Source organism: Mesocricetus auratus, unplaced genomic scaffold (assembly GCF_017639785.1).
Source record: "Mesocricetus auratus isolate SY011 unplaced genomic scaffold, BCM_Maur_2.0 Super-Scaffold_100013, whole genome shotgun sequence".
Classification (NCBI taxonomy): Eukaryota; Metazoa; Chordata; class Mammalia; order Rodentia; family Cricetidae; genus Mesocricetus; species Mesocricetus auratus.
This window is the reverse complement of record NW_024429196.1, coordinates 45,147,034-45,165,666: the sequence shown is the minus strand read 5'-3', so window position 1 is coordinate 45,165,666 and position 18,633 is coordinate 45,147,034. Positions and strand designations below refer to the sequence as shown.

The following is an 18,633-nucleotide window of genomic DNA, read 5'->3' as shown; positions in this document are numbered from 1 at the left end:
TGTTAATCTTCCTTATTTTTCATGATTTGAGAAACCACTTGGGATCAATCTGAAGGATCTGTGTCTTGTTCCAACTATTCCTCATAGACATGTTTAAATGCTAGTACTCTGGTTAATTTGAGCTCCCAGAGAACATTTATATACTTTGATCTCAGATTGGTGTTTGGATGCCTGTACAGTGAAAAGGGTAAACCAAACTCAAAGGCTTCACTTCTAGTAATTTAGAAATAAAGGGACCAGACCCTCACTCAGTCCCCTGCTTTAGTAGCCATGACAGGCTACAGAAAAGACACGTATGCCTCTGACACAAGGAAACTCCTGATCCTCTGGCCTCCAGGAGTCTTGGGCCAAAACTGAACACCAGACCAACCGCCCTCTCCTCCAGCCTCCTAGATACTTGGTTCCTGGGAACTGTTTGAGCACAAAAGAAACTCCAGGCGGGGACCAAAACAATTGCAAGCACTTTCTATGTTGTAATGTTTATAATGATTGTTTGATTTTGTTATTTCTAATAACCTAGATTAAAAACCTCCCTACATCAAAAAAAGTAATTCAGCATGGAGCAGCTGTATTCAATATTCTATAACAAAATATGTTTAAACAAAAAGGGGGAAAAGAATAAGACTTGATGAACTGATATCAGCCTAGGACGCTACACTTACCAGATAATCCTTGAAAGCAAGGGGATATTTACAGAGCTATGACAGAACATTGCCTTCATACTCCACCAAGTATCCCTGGCCAGGTGTTATGTTTTTTTCATCTATCTTCTGGGAAAATGTTCAGTTAGTAACATAACAAAGCTGCTCTTTGTCTAGTAAGAAAAAGCCAACATTACAAACTGGTAGTATCTTATGGACTCTATTTTTGAATCGAGAGGTGCAACAGTATAATATGGCTAAGAATAAAGGCTCTGTACTCCTAGCCAGGCAGTGGTGGTGGTGTATGTCTTTGATCCCATCATTTGAGCAGCAGAGACAGACGGATTTCTGTGTTTGAGACCAAACCAAAACAACAGCAACAAAAAAGAAAAACCAAGCCCTGAATAAGCTGAGTCCTTTTCTGTTCCTCGTTTTGGTGTCCCTGGTTTAATTTTCAGTATCTCTTGATTCTTCACACTTAATTTTAGCCCAAAGCTGAAACCATGAGCCTTGTTACATTCTTCTGTTTTTTTTCTGAGACACGGTTTCTCTGTATTGCTTTGGAGGCTGTCCTGGAAGTTGCTCTGGAGACAGACCATAGTGGCCTTGAACTCACAGAGATCTGCCTGCCTCCCTCCCGCCTTGCCTCTTCCTCCAGAGTGATGGGATTAAAGACATGTGCCACCAATGCCCTGCAGATTTTTCCATTTTTAATGAGGCTTAGAAATTGCTTTTGCACAGGGTTCTTCATCTCTATTGTATCTATACTATCATACAGCATCCGATAACAAACGGGTTGTAGGAAACACACACCTAAAATGTAAGGCAAATTAAAAGAAAACTACTGGTCCCAAAAAAGGATTTCAGTCTCCATGCTTTCCCCATCACCTTAGACCTCTATCACTAAAGTAATCTTTGTTTAATAGTTTTACATTTTCACTTATGAGTTTGTAATCATGCATATTTCTAAATGAACTTCAAAAGCAAGTAATTTGGATTTGTTTTTTATTAAATGACATTTGCAAACCTCCCAAGACATGACTCTGAAATTAAATACTTATTATTTCAGTTATTTTCTTCTTTGTATGACTTGCATTGTGTTACTTTACCTCAATGAAAGCATTTCTTTTATATGAACATGTGACCATTTCTACTGGTTTGTCTGAAAGAATACCATTGTTCCTAAAAGAAAACAAATCCCCATGTCTTGTTGCTGTATTTGCAACACATTCTCATGAAAACAACTAGAAGTCAATAGAATATCGTAATCATATAGAACGAATCAACAAAAGAACTGAGCAAAATATAGCTTGTGGAAGTGGTTTCATGTGGATTCCAGGTAAAGATTTTTTAAATGTTTCGATTTTGCTATTGCATATTTAAACTGGAAATCCTATTTTGATTATCGGAGGTGAGGATAGGGGATAGACTTTTGATTTTTCTTGTCAAGTCCCTTCTCAGTGGCAGAAACAGAAATGAGAAATGAACAGTGTAGCACCGCACGAATGCTGTGGAAAAACACGCCGCGCAAGTGAGGCCCAATTTCCGATAAAGACAGATACAGTTAAGATTTGGCGCTATGTTTAAATTGCCCGCGCAGCGCCTGGATTGGACATTGAAGTCTACTTTGAGATGGGCAGACATTCTTTTTCTTAGTTTCACTTCTGGTAAAGCAAAGCTCAATTAGGAAAACCAAACAAACATGCATAGACGGCACTGCACTCAAAAGAAAACCGTAAAACTGAGAAACAGGCGTTATGTGCACAGGCGTTTTCAAAGACCAGAAAAACCTTACAGTGTGCAAGGCGATAACGTTTCATTAATATTTAAGAATAACTAACTTTCCAAGAAATTTAACAATTCGTCCTACCAGTAGTGAGTGCCTTTGAAAAGAGCCTTTGGATCAGCACTGCTGCTGCTGGATTTGTGACCACTGACATTCAAATTACACAGAATTCTAGATGGCTTGTCATTCACAAACACCTACCCCGCATAGCGGACTTCTAGTTAGTCATTTTCAGCTATGAGGAATACAAAGTTGATTCTCCAGGATACGAATACCTGTGAAAGGTCTATGTACGTGAAGATTCCATGTATTTCTAGAAATGTAATCTCAAGGAGACTAAAAACTAAAACCAACACAGTACTGCTCTTCCAAATATTTACCTTGTGCTTTCGAGAAATGTAACAGCTGTTTCCAAACGAAATTGTGGGTGGCTCTGAAAAGAGCCTTTGGGTTATGAGGGAGGTCAGCGCGCTCACTTGGAGCTGGTGTACTTGGTGACAGCCTTAGTGCCCTCGGACACGGCGTGCTTGGCCAGCTCCCCGGGTAGCAGCAGGCGCACAGCCGTCTGGATCTCCCGGGACGTGATGGTCGAGCGCTTGTTGTAATGCGCCAGGCGAGAGGCCTCTCCAGCGATGCGCTCGAAGATGTCGTTGACGAACGAGTTCATGATGCCCATGGCCTTAGAGGAGATGCCGGTGTCGGGGTGTACCTGCTTCAGCACCTTGTACACGTACACGGAGTAGCTCTCCTTGCGGCTGCGCTTGCGCTTCTTGCCGTCCTTCTTCTGGGCCTTGGTCACGGCTTTCTTGGAACCCTTCTTCGGGGCGGGAGCAGACTTGGCGGGCTCAGGCATGATGATAAAAGGAAACACAAGTAGATAGTAGAGAAATAGAAGAAGCGCTCTGTACTGGTCCCCTTTTAAGCAAACTTGTGGCTATGCTTAGCCTGAATCAGAAAACGTCATCTACTAACTGTCCAATCAATGGAAGCAGTTTTTCAAAACCACGGTGCCGTTGGTGTTTATGTGCAACCAATGAAGTTGCTCCATTTTCGCGCCCTGCGTTATGTATAAATATCGCCAGTGTAGTCCTTTGTTAATCGCATACTCTTAGATTTTTTGCAATGTCTGGACGTGGCAAACAGGGCGGTAAGGCTCGCGCCAAGGCCAAGACTCGCTCTTCCCGGGCTGGCCTGCAGTTCCCCGTGGGCCGCGTGCACCGCCTCCTCCGCAAGGGCAACTACGCGGAGCGGGTTGGCGCCGGCGCCCCGGTGTACCTGGCTGCCGTGCTGGAGTACCTGACGGCCGAGATCCTGGAGCTGGCTGGCAACGCGGCCCGCGACAACAAGAAGACGCGCATCATCCCGCGCCACCTGCAGCTGGCCATCCGCAACGACGAGGAGCTCAACAAGCTGCTGGGCCGCGTGACGATCGCTCAGGGCGGCGTCCTTCCCAACATCCAGGCGGTGCTGCTGCCCAAGAAGACCGAGAGCCACCATAAGGCCAAGGGAAAATAAGTCATTTAAAACAAGCCTTTTAGCTAAGCCAAAGGCTCTTTTCAGAGCCACCCACCCTCTCTCCAAAAGAACTGAACATTGTTTTGATATTTGTCCAATGTATTGCCTCATCGTTTCACAAACTCTGGCTATACATTGAGTCGTTGAATAACTCCTGTGAGCATATTAAAACGTTGATTTTTGTAGCGGCTAATATCGGTACTTTGGCCATGCAAATGTCCGTTTCAACTCAATACAAAACATTTATTGGGAAACACTTAACTATATACATTCCCCTTTACTTAAATGATTTATGGGCATTACTGACATGTCAGCTGCCATTTGCCAACAAACCATCTAAGGATGTCACGTCAGTTCATGGCATCACAGCTAAGCACATTCCTCCTTCGCTCTGCAAATATTCACAAATTGTAGGACCCAATGTGTTAATAATTTTAGGCCGTTTTTTAAGTGTCACTACCTAATACATTACTTTTCCATATAATTTGAAACAAAGGCTCTAAAAATAGTTTAAGAAAAAATACATTGGTTTAATCTAATACCCGGTCAGAATGTTCATTAAAGGAATTTCACACTGCTGCTCAAGCGCACAAAGCGTGCTTCAGACTGAAGAAAACAAAAGGACTCAACAACCAATTAAATTTTTCCTGCAGCCATTTTTGACCAATCAGAATCCGTTCGCCTGTATAAATATTGGTCGCGGGACTCGCTGCTTCAGACTTTTCTTTCCAAGCTTAAGTCTTCTAGTTATGGCTCGTACTAAGCAGACCGCCCGCAAGTCCACCGGCGGCAAGGCCCCGCGCAAGCAGCTTGCCACCAAGGCTGCCCGCAAGAGCGCCCCGGCCACCGGCGGCGTGAAGAAGCCCCACCGCTACCGGCCCGGCACCGTGGCGCTGCGCGAGATCCGGCGCTACCAGAAGTCCACCGAGCTGCTGATCCGCAAGCTGCCTTTCCAGCGCCTGGTGCGCGAGATCGCCCAGGACTTCAAGACCGACCTGCGCTTCCAGAGCTCGGCCGTCATGGCGCTGCAGGAGGCCTGTGAGGCCTACCTGGTGGGTCTGTTTGAGGACACCAACCTGTGCGCCATCCACGCCAAGCGAGTCACCATCATGCCCAAGGACATCCAGCTGGCCCGCCGCATCCGTGGGGAGAGGGCTTAATTTGGCCTCCAGCTTTTTTTAAAGGCTCTTTTCAGAGCCACCCATGTCTGCACTGAAAGAACTGTTGCCTTACATGACTCTGAATATTTTGGACCTTTGCCCTTGGAGCAACACAAAGCTTGCTTTTTTTTTTTTTTACCAGTTTATTGACTATCCAGTTATTCTGAGGAATGTGTGCGTTCATATTTTCTGCTAGGTGGGCAGTTTAGTCTCCTGTGTTTCCTTCTAGAGGCATGAGTGAAGCGGCTAAATTCTCCCACTCCCACAACTGAGTAGGTTTCAGTTCCTTTAAGAAAGGTCTCCCAAGAAGGGCACTTTATCCACATACCCTTACACTCAGGAACAAAATCCCAGGCCTAAATGGGGTCAGCCTCACAATGTCTCAAGGACAAATCCTGCAGCCTGCTTGTGAGTCATGGCTCAACTTGCTCAAAATTGTGCAAATATGTCAAAAAATGAGACTGACAAAAGTATACCAATGTAACTGCTGCTTTCATAACCAATTAAATGTGAGAAACTACTTGAAACAGCCTTTAGCTCTCATTTTGACCAGGCTAGCGACCCACAGACGCTCTCTTTGCTTTTGCATACTAGTCTGGGTCTCCTTTAATTTTTCTTCGTATCCTTACATGAGCCACCATGTGGTATCGGGAATCTGAGCTCTTTCTGTAAGAGTGACAAGCCTCTTAATTGCTCAGCCATCTCTCCAGCCCTGTGAAGGGAATTTGCATTAGTTTGTATCCTGGTAATGTGTTGAGAATCCCCAGATAAATGATTGGGTAGAGAAACAGGAAGAAAACCATGTGGAAGATGCAAAAACCATCATCAGCCAGAGTACTAAAACCAGCTTCCTGTGGCCTGTGAGGGCCATCCTTAACTTTAAGGGTCCATATATTTGCCTAACATTAATTTTCCTTTTCAGTAATGTATTCAGCTTTTCCTGGCCAAGAGACCTGTGTAAAATCCTGTGTCAACTTGTCAGTGGGCTCACTGGAAAAAAAAAAAAAATGCTTGTGCAAGAGCGAGGAGTTCTGGTCCTTAGCAATCATATGCCCACCTGCAACTCCAGCACAAAGAAAGCAGAGATAAGTTGGCTAATTCAACTCCTGAGTCCCAAAGCTCTGGGTCAGAATAGGAGACCTCAAGTGAAAGTAAAAGACAGAAAATGACCAGGCCAATGTCAACCCCTGGCCACACACCTGTACTTCATGCACACATGTTACAATACACAGCACGCTCAAATATAAAATAAAAATTTTAAGGATAATAATAATGTTTCATATTGGCATGAATCCCTAAAGCAAAATAAAGTCCCTCTTTATGGAAGTGACGGGGAGGAAGATGAACATTTTGGAAGGAAGGCCCATGAGGCCCACTGCAGATGGAGAGTTCCTGTTCAGAATCAGGCTAAGCCACGTGTTGACTGTACAGTAAGCAATACATTTTATTCCTTGCACATAGCAGCACCAAGCACTCTACCAGAAACTCTAAAAGGCTCACACAGGTTTGCACTGATCAATACTCAGTATGTATGTCACAATTTTAGCCTTTCAGTTAGAATTCCATGAAACAGTTTTTCAGGGGCAGTGATCAGATATGGCTACATGTACATGAATATTCTGTTCTTGATGATATTCCATGTGATATCTATCACAATAGTGTGGTCAAGTCATCCTCTAAATAAGCTTTATAAACTCAAGCAGCCTCATCTCCCATGTAAGAATACAGTTTTGCTTTTATTAATGGCATATAAAAATGAACACCAGGTGACAGATGTCACGTTTTTTTTTTTTTTTTCTTCCCCTTCTTCAAGACAGCATTTCTCTGTGTAACAGCAGAGCTCTGGTTGTCCTGGAAGTCACTTTGCAGACCAGGCTGGCCTTGAACTCACAGAGAGCCACTTGCCTCTGCTTCCCAACTGCGGAGATTACAGGCATAGGCCCTGCAGATTTCACATTCTTAGGTAGACAATAATGTTATTTACTAAGACTAGGATCAGTAAAGAGTTGAATTGCTGAGTGATGGATCTAGGATATGTGTTTAGTTTTGTTTTTGCTTTTTGTTTTCCTACAAGAAATCTTGAAGTTAGACCAAGGGTGATATAGAGGAGGTAAGTATCACACAGACATAAAGATCTGGAATTCAGTAGTATATCAAAAATATTTAAAACCAAAAGAGAGGACTATCTCCTGTAGCTTTTGCCTTATTGTCAATATAAAACTTCCTAATTTGCCTGTTCATATCAGCCAAGAATCTGTACTTATGGGCATTCTCTGCTGGATCCCCCATACTACCCTTCGTTGATAATTTCCTTTAACTTCCAGAAGAGGTGTTACCTTCCATAGATTTTAGTCTTTTAAACCTCCATGCTCCCTGGTCCCCTAAGTCTGCATATTTCTTCTTCACCCTTCTTATGTCACTTTTGTGTTTCTCCTCACTAAATTTTCTGTAGTTCAGACACTTTACTTATGGCATCTAAGGGTGAAATGAATTGTTTCTGAAAGAATAATTAGAATCTAAAGAGGTAAAATAGCAGTTATTGAGCTTGAGCTTCCAGGGACAGCATAACTGTTACATGATATAAATCTCCTTTCCAGCAGCCTGGTTTCCTAAATGGTAATACAGGCAATTTCAAGGATATTTGATCCACTGTTCTACAAATGGCACTTTTCTTTAGAAAGAAATTAAACTTTTCATGAACACAGGTGATTTGCTTGTTAGTACTTTGGGAGTTGGGATGACAACATTCAAACTCATCATTATTACTACAGTCTCATTTAGGAACTGTCCCTGGCCATCTTTGTGTGTGTGTGTGTGTGTTCAACTGTTGAGTATATAAAATAAACATTTATTTTCTCATAGCAATTCTTTTTCTTTCTTTCTTTCTTTCTTTCTTTCTTTCTTTCTTTCTTTCTTTTTGGTTTTTTTTTTTTTTTGAGTTGGAATCTACCATCTATCTCTGGCTGTCCTGCAATTTGCAGAGATATGCCTTTTTTGGCTCCAGAACATGGGATTGGCGGTATGGGGCACCCATGTGCAGTAATGTTACTAATACTCTATGATATGAGCCATAACATAAGACAGCAAGGTACAATGGCTAACTACAAATATTCAAAACAGGAAAATGAAGGTAGAGACATTATTTTCTAAATTTTTATTAATTTACAAACCTACCTCAAACAGCAATCCTACTTCCTCAACTTTTGGCTTCTTTAAACTCAGCAATCCCGATGCCTCAAACAGCAATGATGGATGCTATTTATAGGAATGAGCCACCCCATACCTGTTTTGTGAAATTTCAGTTTGGTATTACAGAAGCACAATTATATACATGAATACTGGATCACTACAGAAAATTTAAGTTGTGTTTCTCAATGGAAATGTTAATAGATCATCATCCTCTACCCACCTGTAATTCCAGTCATAAACAGAGGTAACCAGAGGTTATCAAAAACAGAGCTAAGTTAATACCACTTGCTTTCTTTACATGGATATACAAATATATTTTTAATTACAACTATTGTATGGGTGGGGTATGCATATGTGAAAGCCAGAGGACAACTTGTTGGGGTCTATAGTCTTCTTCCATGTGGGCTCATGGGATTTAACTCAAATGTATTAAGTGCAACTGTTTAATTTACCTAGGTCACTTCCTGAATTTTATTCAAACAAAAATAAAGGTTTCGGGAAAACTGTTACTTAGATGTGATGCTCCAGGAACAAAAAGCAGTAAAGTACAAAATAGTGCTGAGGCCACCGTCCAGAGTTCTACCTTGCAAGAATTCTAGACTGGCTACACACAGTGCTCATAAGTGTAATAGGTGTTCCATTTGGCATAGCTTGTGGACCAGCAAAGCTAATTTTAGAAAGGTACTTGTCTAAAATTTACCAACAGAACTGAGATAGTCAAGTCTTCTGTTGGCTTCCAGACAACTTCAATAACTCAGTGGATCAAAATGAAAGTAAAGTTCACTTTGAAACTGTTCTAATAAGGGATTAATGACAAATCCAAGTGTCAATTTTTGGACTACAGAATGGGGTTCTAAGAGGTTTTCGAAGACTATACTATTAACTTGGCCTTGTTGTTGCTCTCGGTCTTCCTGGGCAGCAGCACTGCCTGGATGTTGGGCAGGACGCCGCCCTGAGCGATCGTCACGCGGTCTAGCAGCTTGTTGAGCTCCTCGTCGTTGCGGATGGCCAGCTGCAGGTGGCGCGGGATGATGCGCGTCTTCTTGTTGTCGCGGGCCGCGTTGCCAGCCACTTCCAGGATCTCAGTCGTCAGGTACTCCAGCACGGCCGCCAGGTACACCGGAGCGCCGGCGCCCACCCGCTCCGCGTAGTTGCCCTTGCGGAGAAGGCGGTGTACGCGGCCCACGGGGAATTGCAGGCCGGCCCGGGAACAGCGAGTCTTGTCCTTGGCGCGAGCCTTGCCGCCCCGCTTGTCCTGCTTAAGCGGAAGCGGAAGAGTACTTCAGTCATTACAGTTACATCGTGACGCTAAAAAAGAAGACGTGGCATTGGCTAAGACGCTACTTTCATGTTAACCAATGGAATAAAGGCTTGGAAACTGCATTCTGATTGGATAAAACTAACTTCTAACCAACCAATAATTACGTGTCCAGTCTTTCTCCTTATTTGCATATCTTTATCTATAAAAGGACAGCGTTCGTCTTAGGTTCTATCTTAACAACTTAGTGTTTAGGTAATTGATTACCTATAACCATGCCTGAGCCCACAAAGTCTGCTCCTGCCCCGAAGAAGGGCTCCAAGAAGGCCGTGACCAAGGCGCAGAAGAAGGACGGCAAGAAGCGCAAGCGCAGCCGCAAGGAGAGCTACTCCGTGTACGTGTACAAGGTGCTGAAGCAGGTACACCCCGACACCGGCATCTCCTCCAAGGCCATGGGCATCATGAACTCGTTCGTCAACGACATCTTCGAGCGCATCGCTGGAGAGGCCTCTCGCCTGGCGCATTACAACAAGCGCTCGACCATCACGTCCCGGGAGATCCAGACGGCTGTGCGCCTGCTGCTGCCCGGGGAGCTGGCCAAGCACGCCGTGTCCGAGGGCACTAAGGCCGTCACCAAGTACACCAGCTCCAAGTGAGCGCGCTGACCTCCCTCATAACCCAAAGGCTCTTTTCAGAGCCACCCAAACGTTTCTTTCGGAAGGGCTTCTACGCTATTAAGTATCCATATTAATAATTACAGTCTTATACCGTTTAATATTTTTCAAGGTTTTGTTTGGAGTCTATAATATTCCACGAGAAGCGTAGATGCTTACATTACATATGTTAGTCTTCACTTAGTATTGGAACTTTGAGCTGAGCTGTAGTAGCCCCAGGAATTTGGTTCCAGCTTTTTTTTTTGAGACTTGGTTAAAAGTTGGAGTCACAATCTGTTTTCTGAGTATAGGTACAAGTTTGCCCTGATTCAAGTGGCACCATAACTTGACTAGGTCTGACATCTAGATTTCATTTACATTTTTGTGCATCAGGTCTCTGGTTTTAATTTCACCCTAACCACCTGAATTTGCCTCAAATTTTTCATCTTCCTGCTTCATTTTGGGTAGCTGGGTTTAAATGCTTGTTTAACCAACCATGTTTGGCTTTACATGACCCTTGTTTTTTCCATGGCACTGCCAGGTAACCTTAGGTTGCTTGTTAGCTTTAAAATTGCCTTCTGTTGTTCCACTGCTTGCTTGATTTGATCTGATTTTTAACTATGCATATAAGAAGTTATTGTATGATGTTGGTGTTCCAAAATGGAATTTAGAGGAGAAAACCTCATTGGGTCTTAATGTCATTTCCATTTTTATATTAGTTTGGGGGGGGTTCTCCTTACAAGGTTTTTTTTTTGTTTGTTAATCATAAAATACTAGGCAAGGTAAAAGTTCATTCAAGTATAATATGAATTTCAAGGAAATTAAAATTATTTCTAAGTCCTCTCAGTAGGCTAGTAAGTGCCATAGAATGGTCACATAAAGAAAGGTAATTGCATATTGTCAGTTTGTGTTGTTTTGCTGTTGTAAACACCATGAACAAAAGCAACCTGAGGAGGCAAGGGTTTATTTGGCTTACAAGTCTTTTCTGATTTAGTCCATTACTGAAGAAAGTCAGGGTGGGAACTCAACCAGTAAGCAGCAGAAGCAGAAACCAGACTCTTATTCAGATGTTTTTCTCCTACCTCCCCAGACCACCCTACCCAGGGATGGCACTGCTCCCTGTAAGCTTAGCACAACCACATCAATCATTGGGAAAATTTCCCACAGAATTGTCTACAGGTCAAACTGATACAGTGTTTTCAGCTGAGGATCCCTCTTCCTTCGTAAGGCTCTAGCGTACGTGTCAAGTAGACAAAAACTAATCAGCACAAACATCAATGAAATATCAGTACACAGATGCTCAAAATGAACTTTAGCTATTGTATAGTAAGATCTTAATGTGCCTGTCTAATCAGTTTGTTTATTATCTTTAATCTCTAGTATGCTGTGGAACAAATTTTATTGTCTTCCTTCTTTTAAAGTTGAGGAAATTAAATGAGAATGGACTGCACTGAAGTTGCAACTTATATCCTGTCTTGTGTGAATGGAAAGACTGAGCTATGAACTATTCTCCAAAATAATTATGCAATCCCTGAAAAGAAAACATGTCATACCTCAAACTGTCAAATTTCAATAAAAATTCTTTTATTGAGCTGTTTACTCATTTTCTTTCTTTTTAAAGAGTGAGAGTTTTCTTTATAGCCAGACTTTCTTGGAATTCACAAGTGTTCCCTTCCCTAGCCTGCTGTGCTTTTAGGCATGTCCACTCGGTCCAGAAATCATGCATTTAGAGGTAAAATTTCAGCCTGAGTTCCTCTGAGGGTAAACATCCTCTGGCATTCATTACAGTCCAGAGGATCTCTGACAACTATAGTTCCCGTTTTGAATGAGTCAGTTCATTAAGTACATAGCAAGTCAAAAGCAAATAAACATAATAAATAGCAAAGCAGCAGATAGTAAAACCTTATCAAATGAGGTCTTGAAATATCCAGCAGCAATCAACTAAGAAAGCATGGCTGAGGCAGTCAGGAGGACTTCACGGAGTCCCTGGCAGAAGTGACTCTTCCTGTATGTAGCAACTGTAGACAGAATGCTATCAAATCACTTTCTCACAGCACAAAGCAGGAACCAATTGGGGAAGTTGCTGCCAACTGGAGTCTCCTATTGGGCTATTCCCCTCCATTGTCCAGCCAGTCTCTTCCCGCACTGAGTCAGGAGTCTGTTGAAGCAGGATCTCGATTTATTCCAACAGCAGGAACTTATATAGGACTGAAGTAGGGGATGGGAAACATAGGATAGGATATGGTGATGTGAGGAGTAAGGGCCAATAGTATTCCACCAAGCAGGCAGGTAGCTAGGCAGGGGGCATCAGGCCTTGCTGAGTCACCCCCACGTCGAGGTTACAGGCCACAGACAGGTCGCCAAACTAGCCAGATTCAGGAAGTTACATTGGGCCTCATATCTGAGCCCTTAATTCAGGATCAGGAGCCTACCCTGGGCCTACCATCCTAGCCTTTCTTCGGCTCAACAGTTCACAACTTTTCATGCTTAATAATTTCTAAAGTGACCCAGGAATTCAAGGGAAAGTACTGATTATACTTTCATCATGCTGAGATGGGTGTCAGGTGGTGAGGTCCTTCAACCGCATCGCAGCAGACCAAGCCTGCCCACAGAACATGTTGGCGGGGGGGGGGAGCTTACATCTATAGACTTTAGTGGGAGAGGGTCTCTGAGCTTCACAGATTATTAAATGTCCCAAATAAGATATATGGCCACAATTTAGAAAGGTCTGTTGTGGTGTACCCACCAGAGAAGATTATTCTGATGTGATTTAAGCCAATAGAAAGTAGAAAGTCTTTATTAGCCAGTCAACAACTACATTGGGTGTTCAGCATGCCAGTATAGCAAAGAGCCTTTCTCAGGGTGAGCTTTTAATCACAAAAATATATCCTGGGTTGCCTTATTTCAGTTCAGAGGAACAATTAGCCAGAAGCAGAACTATAGGAGCCAGAAGGCAAGGATTATATATTTAGAGAATTTGGGACATTGCTGGACTAGGTCTTTGTTTCTATTCTGGCAAGTGGTGCTGCCTATGTGCTAAGTTTTATGGCTTGAATGGTACTTCCATCATGGAGTCAGGTGTGCTAATGTCTAGGGACCTACTAATGTTCATTGTAGCTCATCCTCTTGCCACACCCTACTTTGGGGTTGTAATTACTAGGAGTTTAGCAGCTTAAAAGAAGAAACTAGGTAGAATGTTGTGCGGATTAAATACATCAGTGATTAATTCTGAGTTACTGATAATGCACTGGTGTTACATTAAGGAAAGAAATAAAAGCATTTCCCCTTGGGGGTCACTTAACCAAGAGCAAGTTGGAATTTGAATTCTCTGTCTACTTCATGCTCCCTGTGTCATTTGTCTGTTGTCTTAGTGCCTGCCTGTGTGAATGAGTATGAGTCTGAAACTGCCTAACTGAAGGCTGTTTTGTTAATCTGCCTCTGTGTGCCTGTCTGTTGTAAGAGCTGTGGTGTGTGAATGGTGTCTGTCTCTAACAAGGGGCTTCAGTCTGTATTTATTGAGCAGCATGGAAAGCATCATGTCGCCTTTACAGCATTGGTTTCAGCAAGTAGGTTGCAATCTCCTGGGGGGGTCACATATCAAGTATCTTGAATATCAGATACTTACATTGCAATTCAGAACAGTAGTAAACTTACAATTATGAAGTAGCAATGAAATAATTTTATGATTGGGGGTCACCTGAATGTATTAAGGGGGTGCAGTATAGGAAGGTTGAGAACCATTGTTTTACAGGAATCTTTAACAGAGTTTTACAAGGATTACATCACTGGCTACAGCTGATGGTAACTGAGACAGCAAATATTGCTTACAAAAACTAGTATCCATAATTGTCACTTTTAACATGTATGGTAGGTTTTAGTAAAATGCCTTCAACTTCTGTATTTGATACTTTCAGCAAATGATACAGAAGCCCCTGACCCAGACAATGCCTATGTAACTGAAGGTTGTAGCTATCCATTAGTTTAGATGGTGAAAGTTGGTTACATGGGAAATCCAAGACAAGGTTGAATGTTACATTATTCTCTTAAATGCAGGGTGAACAAACAGGCTAGGCTAACCCTATTAAAAGTGACTTCTAGGTGTATTATTATCGCTGCCAGGCACAACAAATATTCCAGTCTCTTAGAACCTAAGATATTTTCAAAATATTACATCATCACAGAAAATGTGGTGGCTATTTTCTGTTCCGTCAACACACCAGACTCTGTTTGGCTGTAATCCCCATTCTGAATTGTCCGTTGACAGAAAGCGCTCATGGGAAACAGATACCTGCGTTTTGGGGGACCTTAAAAAACTGAGTATCTCCAAGAACCCTGGAAAATGTCTTTGCTTTTTAACAAAACTAGAAAATATTAATGTGCATTATAAAGAGTTTATGCTGGGCGGTGGTGGCACACGCCTTTAATCCCAGCACTCGGGAGGCAGAGGCAGGCAGATCTCTGTTGAGTTCGAGGCTGGGCTGGACCGACAGCCTCCAAAACAAAACAGAGAAATCCTGTCTCGTAAAACCAAAAAAAAAAAAAAAAAAAAAAAAAGAGTTTGTATGCTATATGTGTTTAAGAGCAGGAGGCAATGGGGAAATGTGATAGGGTAAAGGATTGTAACCTCACAGGGCTTGGTTACTGCAACCTGATGGACTCAATGGATTGAGAGGGCAGAAGAACTAAGGAAGGGCTTTATTAACAACAAGTCAAATGCTGAGAGGTGGCAGGCTACAGCCTTTAAAGAGTATTTCTTTTCATTATTTTATTCTTTAGGTGGATGGGTACTTTGGCTACACATGTGTCTGTGCACCACGTGCGTGCCTTTTTCCCAGAGAGGCCAGAAAATACCATCAGTTCCCAGAGAACTATAGCTACAGACAGTTGTGAACAGCCATGTGGGTGGTGGTATGTTAGAAAAAAAATGAAGTAGAGAGGCAGACAGACTCAATCTCAACAGGCTGATGCTGCTTTATTGGGACAGGAGGGCCTCAGCCTTTGAGGAGAATGTTGGCTGCATTTTGAGAGACTGGGGGACAGGTGCATATAAATACATATTACATGGGTAGTTCCTAGGACGCTGCAGCTATTTTTGTGAGAGACTGAACTGGGAGTAAGGTGGGTTGTGTTTGATTCCCAGGGATATTGTTTCTGCAGATGGAGTAGAAGGGTCAGGCTAGGGTCAAGCAATTCTTTGTGGCTGGTAGAGCCTGACTCAATTCCTCATGACCTGAGACTATTACCCAGCACTGGGAACCAAACCTGGTGCTCTTAACCTCTCAGTCATTCAGTCCTGGCCTAGGCTCTAGCCTTTCTAAAAGCATTTTTGGCCTCTTGTCCTAAAATTCAATCTTTTACTTAATCAAAGGAAGGTCAGAGCATCCCAGACAGGTGGGTATAAAGTTCGTATCTTCAGAAATGTGGGCTATGTGACTCTTCTTTCATCGGAGATCATTGCAGTTCACTGACTGTAAATATTTCAACTGTCCATGTTCTGTACTAATTCAATCAACTGTATCTCAGTGTGTCTTGGCTCCCTTCCAGGTATGACTTTCTTCCAACCTGGGCTGGAAGGGTTAGAATGGGGGGGGGGGGGATTTGCATGTTGTGATGGCTATTCTAGGCTTGCAACTTGACTACATTGTGAATTAACTAAAATCCAAATAGCTGAGCACACCTGTGAGGAAATTTTTTTCTTATTAAATGTAAAGGACATGGAAGAAGGAAGAAGGACGCTTGCTTTTCGTTCTCACTGGCAAGTGCTGTAATTTAAAACAGGACAGACACCATGCCACAGAGCTTGGGTGGAGGGTTTTTTAAATTAGGGGAAGGTGAGTGAAAAAGGTGGGGAAGGAAGAGGAGAGGCCAGCCTCTGGGGACAGGAGTGGCAGAAGAGGAGAGAAAGGCAGGCGTGTGTGAGCAAAGAAGAGAGAGAAACAGAGAGGAGGAACATGGGAGGTGGGAGGGTCCCTTTTAAAGGGAACATAGTGAATGTGCCAAGGTGTTGCTCTTAGCGACTTCAGCTGAGGATGTATCCTGTCAGAACCCTAAGGAAAGGTCGGTACAGGTGCCTGAATTGTAACAGCAAGTCCATTCCTTCACTGTCATTGGAGTCTACTTCTTCAGGATTCCAGTGTATACTGAAGACCTGTCGCGTCAGCTGCGCGGCCTGTGTCCGAGAACGTGCGGAGGGTGTTGGGGATTGAGAAAACAGAGACTCGTTCAATGATGTGAAGAAAACTTTAAGCAGGCCCTAAAACGGTTCAAGAAAACTTCCTAAGAAAGGCTCCCTCCAGAGAAGCTTCTGCTCTCTCCTCTACCCTGGCTGGTTCTGCTCTGACACCAAAAACTGATCTGGGCGTGTCAGAAGAGGCGGTTAATCTTTGGACAAGGTCGAGGTCAGGGAGGTTTCCGTGGGCAGGCCTTTTCCAGGAACTTATTGCCCCTGGCATTGTATTGTTTTTAGTAAACATGTTTTTAGTAAACATTGTCTTACAGCTGCCTACTCCCAGGCCGAAGGGAAAGTGGGTCTCTACTCAAGGTCTGCTGTCCCCACAAAGACCAGCTGAAATATCCATTCTCATGAACTGAACAACTACTGAACTCTTGGACTTTTCATTGGTAGACCACCATTGTTGGTCTAGCTGGATCACAGCCTGCAAGCTTTTTCATATGGAATAAGGATTTATTAGAATGGCTTACAAATATATGTAGTCTATAAGTTCTGTTTCTCTAGAAAACCCTGACTAAAGACATGCCTAGCTATTATAGTGCCAGTCAATCTGTAGAAGAGAAAATTCAGTAATCAGTCAGTACTTAAGGAATGGAATAAGTGATAAGGGGAATATACTTCTCAGAATTGCTTCTCAGTGTGGAATAGTGATGGTGTTTTTGGACGCAACAGTTCTCATCTGTCCATACAAGGATGAGATCTAATCTCAAAGTAATAAAAGAGATGGTTTATTCTAGCCTCAGAATTTGGGGTTTTAGTGAACTTGGAATTCACCAAACCAAGGCACTTTTACATGTTGAGGACATGAATGAAATGAAGTTTTAAAACCAGTCTATTGCTACCCCCAGGGAGGGTCTTCTGATCCTTTTCTACCCTAAGGCAAGCAATAGAAGTGAGAACTTGCACGACAGAAACAGGACTGCTTCTCTACTGTACAGACTTATAACTAGAAATACTGCTTTGACATCCCCATCCCTTTCTGAGTAATAACTGTCCAGAAAGACCAGTTTGTCTGATAAGAGCTGTCTAATTCTGTTACAACTCAGCTGTTCATTGCTCAAAATTCAGAAGAAAAAAAAGATGTTTTCCCCAAGTCTTTGAATATTTGTTACAGAAGGCTTGATGTCACATAGAAATTTAATACAATTATCCTAGAGCTGCATCCCAAGTTCATTTTAAAATTGTTTTATTAATGAGACCAAGAACTCAACAGGAAACCTTAGCTTGCCCAGTAACAAGCTGGGGCTCTGCATATTAGCAAGAAGACCTATATTAAGCCACACTCCAAATATGGCGGTTGAGCAACCAACCTTTCTCTCTGCTCTGATCTATGATGCTTGGAAGTATACTGTTATAGAAGTTATATAATGTGCCCTCCCAGTGAAGTATCACTCTGGATACTGGATATTAAGAAAGGTAAAGGCTCTTTAATGACAGTTGAATAGAAGATTTCACTAGCTCACATTCACCTTGAGCTTCTGTATTCCACACATGCTGTCATTCTTGAATCTTTTTGGGTCCCAGCCGCAGGTTAAACTTTGAGCAATTCAAGCAAAGACCAATCATCATTTCTGGCCCCTCAGGCAGGTGGGAGATTTACATAGCAAAAACATTTCAAAACAATTGTTTTAAGTTCAACAGTGTTGTTCTTTATAAAATAGTTGTTACCTGGGATCATCTTGCCCACCTAACAGAATGATGCTTTCTCAAGAAGTGAAGGGAGGTGGGGGTGCTTTGTGGAAGACCAGGGTTACATTGGTTGTGACCCTGCATTGACCCCTTGAGTTGCTCACTTAGACCCCTGTTCTATGATATGGGAATGAACCTAATGGCTGTTGCAGATCACTGTTGTCTCTGTTGTTATGGAAATGGAGCATAAGGTCCAGTCAATCCTGGCGAATAAACAGTTACCTCCTGGAAGCACTCTAAATTTTGCTCCTCTCTAGGGGACCTGGTTAGTGCACTGCTTATCTTTAGTGTATTTGGAGGGCAATGCTCCCCTAGTTAAATCCTACCTTGTTGGGCCTAAGAAAGGCTTGAATTCGAGGCCCAGTGTAAGCTCCTGAGCCTGACTTGAGTTTTGGGCTCGGATGTGAGGCCCAGTGTAACCTCCTGAGCCTGGCTAGAGTTTAGCGACCTGTCTCTAACCTGAAACCTCCACGTGGGGGTGACTCAGCCAGATCTAATGCAAGATTGCCC

At 42.9% G+C, this 18,633-nt stretch overlaps 4 protein-coding genes across 4 annotated transcripts; 2 read left to right on the top strand and 2 right to left on the bottom strand.

Annotated features, from left to right (window-relative positions):
- Window positions 1–2,851: 2,851 nt before the first annotated feature.
- Window positions 2,852–3,325, bottom strand: LOC101840877 (histone H2B type 1-C/E/F/G/I). Its single transcript, XM_005086677.4, has one exon. The coding sequence runs from the start codon at window positions 3,278–3,280 to the stop codon at window positions 2,900–2,902; it is 381 nt and encodes a 126-aa protein (XP_005086734.1). The 5' UTR covers window positions 3,281–3,325; the 3' UTR covers window positions 2,852–2,899.
- A 204-nt stretch (window positions 3,326–3,529) lies between these two features.
- On the top strand, window positions 3,530–3,988 carry LOC101841148 (histone H2A type 1-E). The gene has a single exon (XM_005086678.4). The coding sequence runs from the start codon at window positions 3,550–3,552 to the stop codon at window positions 3,940–3,942; it is 393 nt and encodes a 130-aa protein (XP_005086735.1). The 5' UTR covers window positions 3,530–3,549; the 3' UTR covers window positions 3,943–3,988.
- A 4,750-nt stretch (window positions 3,989–8,738) lies between these two features.
- LOC101824849 (histone H2A type 1-H-like) lies at window positions 8,739–9,675 on the bottom strand. The gene is made up of 2 exons (XM_040756195.1): window positions 9,671–9,675; window positions 8,739–9,571 (listed from the first exon to the last, which is right to left on the bottom strand). The coding sequence occupies exons 1-2, from the start codon at window positions 9,673–9,675 to the stop codon at window positions 9,163–9,165; spliced, it is 414 nt and encodes a 137-aa protein (XP_040612129.1). The 3' UTR covers window positions 8,739–9,162.
- A 111-nt stretch (window positions 9,676–9,786) lies between these two features.
- LOC121143552 (histone H2B type 1-M-like) lies at window positions 9,787–11,793 on the top strand. Its single transcript, XM_040755679.1, has 2 exons — window positions 9,787–10,201; window positions 11,583–11,793. The coding sequence occupies exons 1-2, from the start codon at window positions 9,825–9,827 to the stop codon at window positions 11,638–11,640; spliced, it is 435 nt and encodes a 144-aa protein (XP_040611613.1). The 5' UTR covers window positions 9,787–9,824; the 3' UTR covers window positions 11,641–11,793.
- Window positions 11,794–18,633: the final 6,840 nt, after the last annotated feature.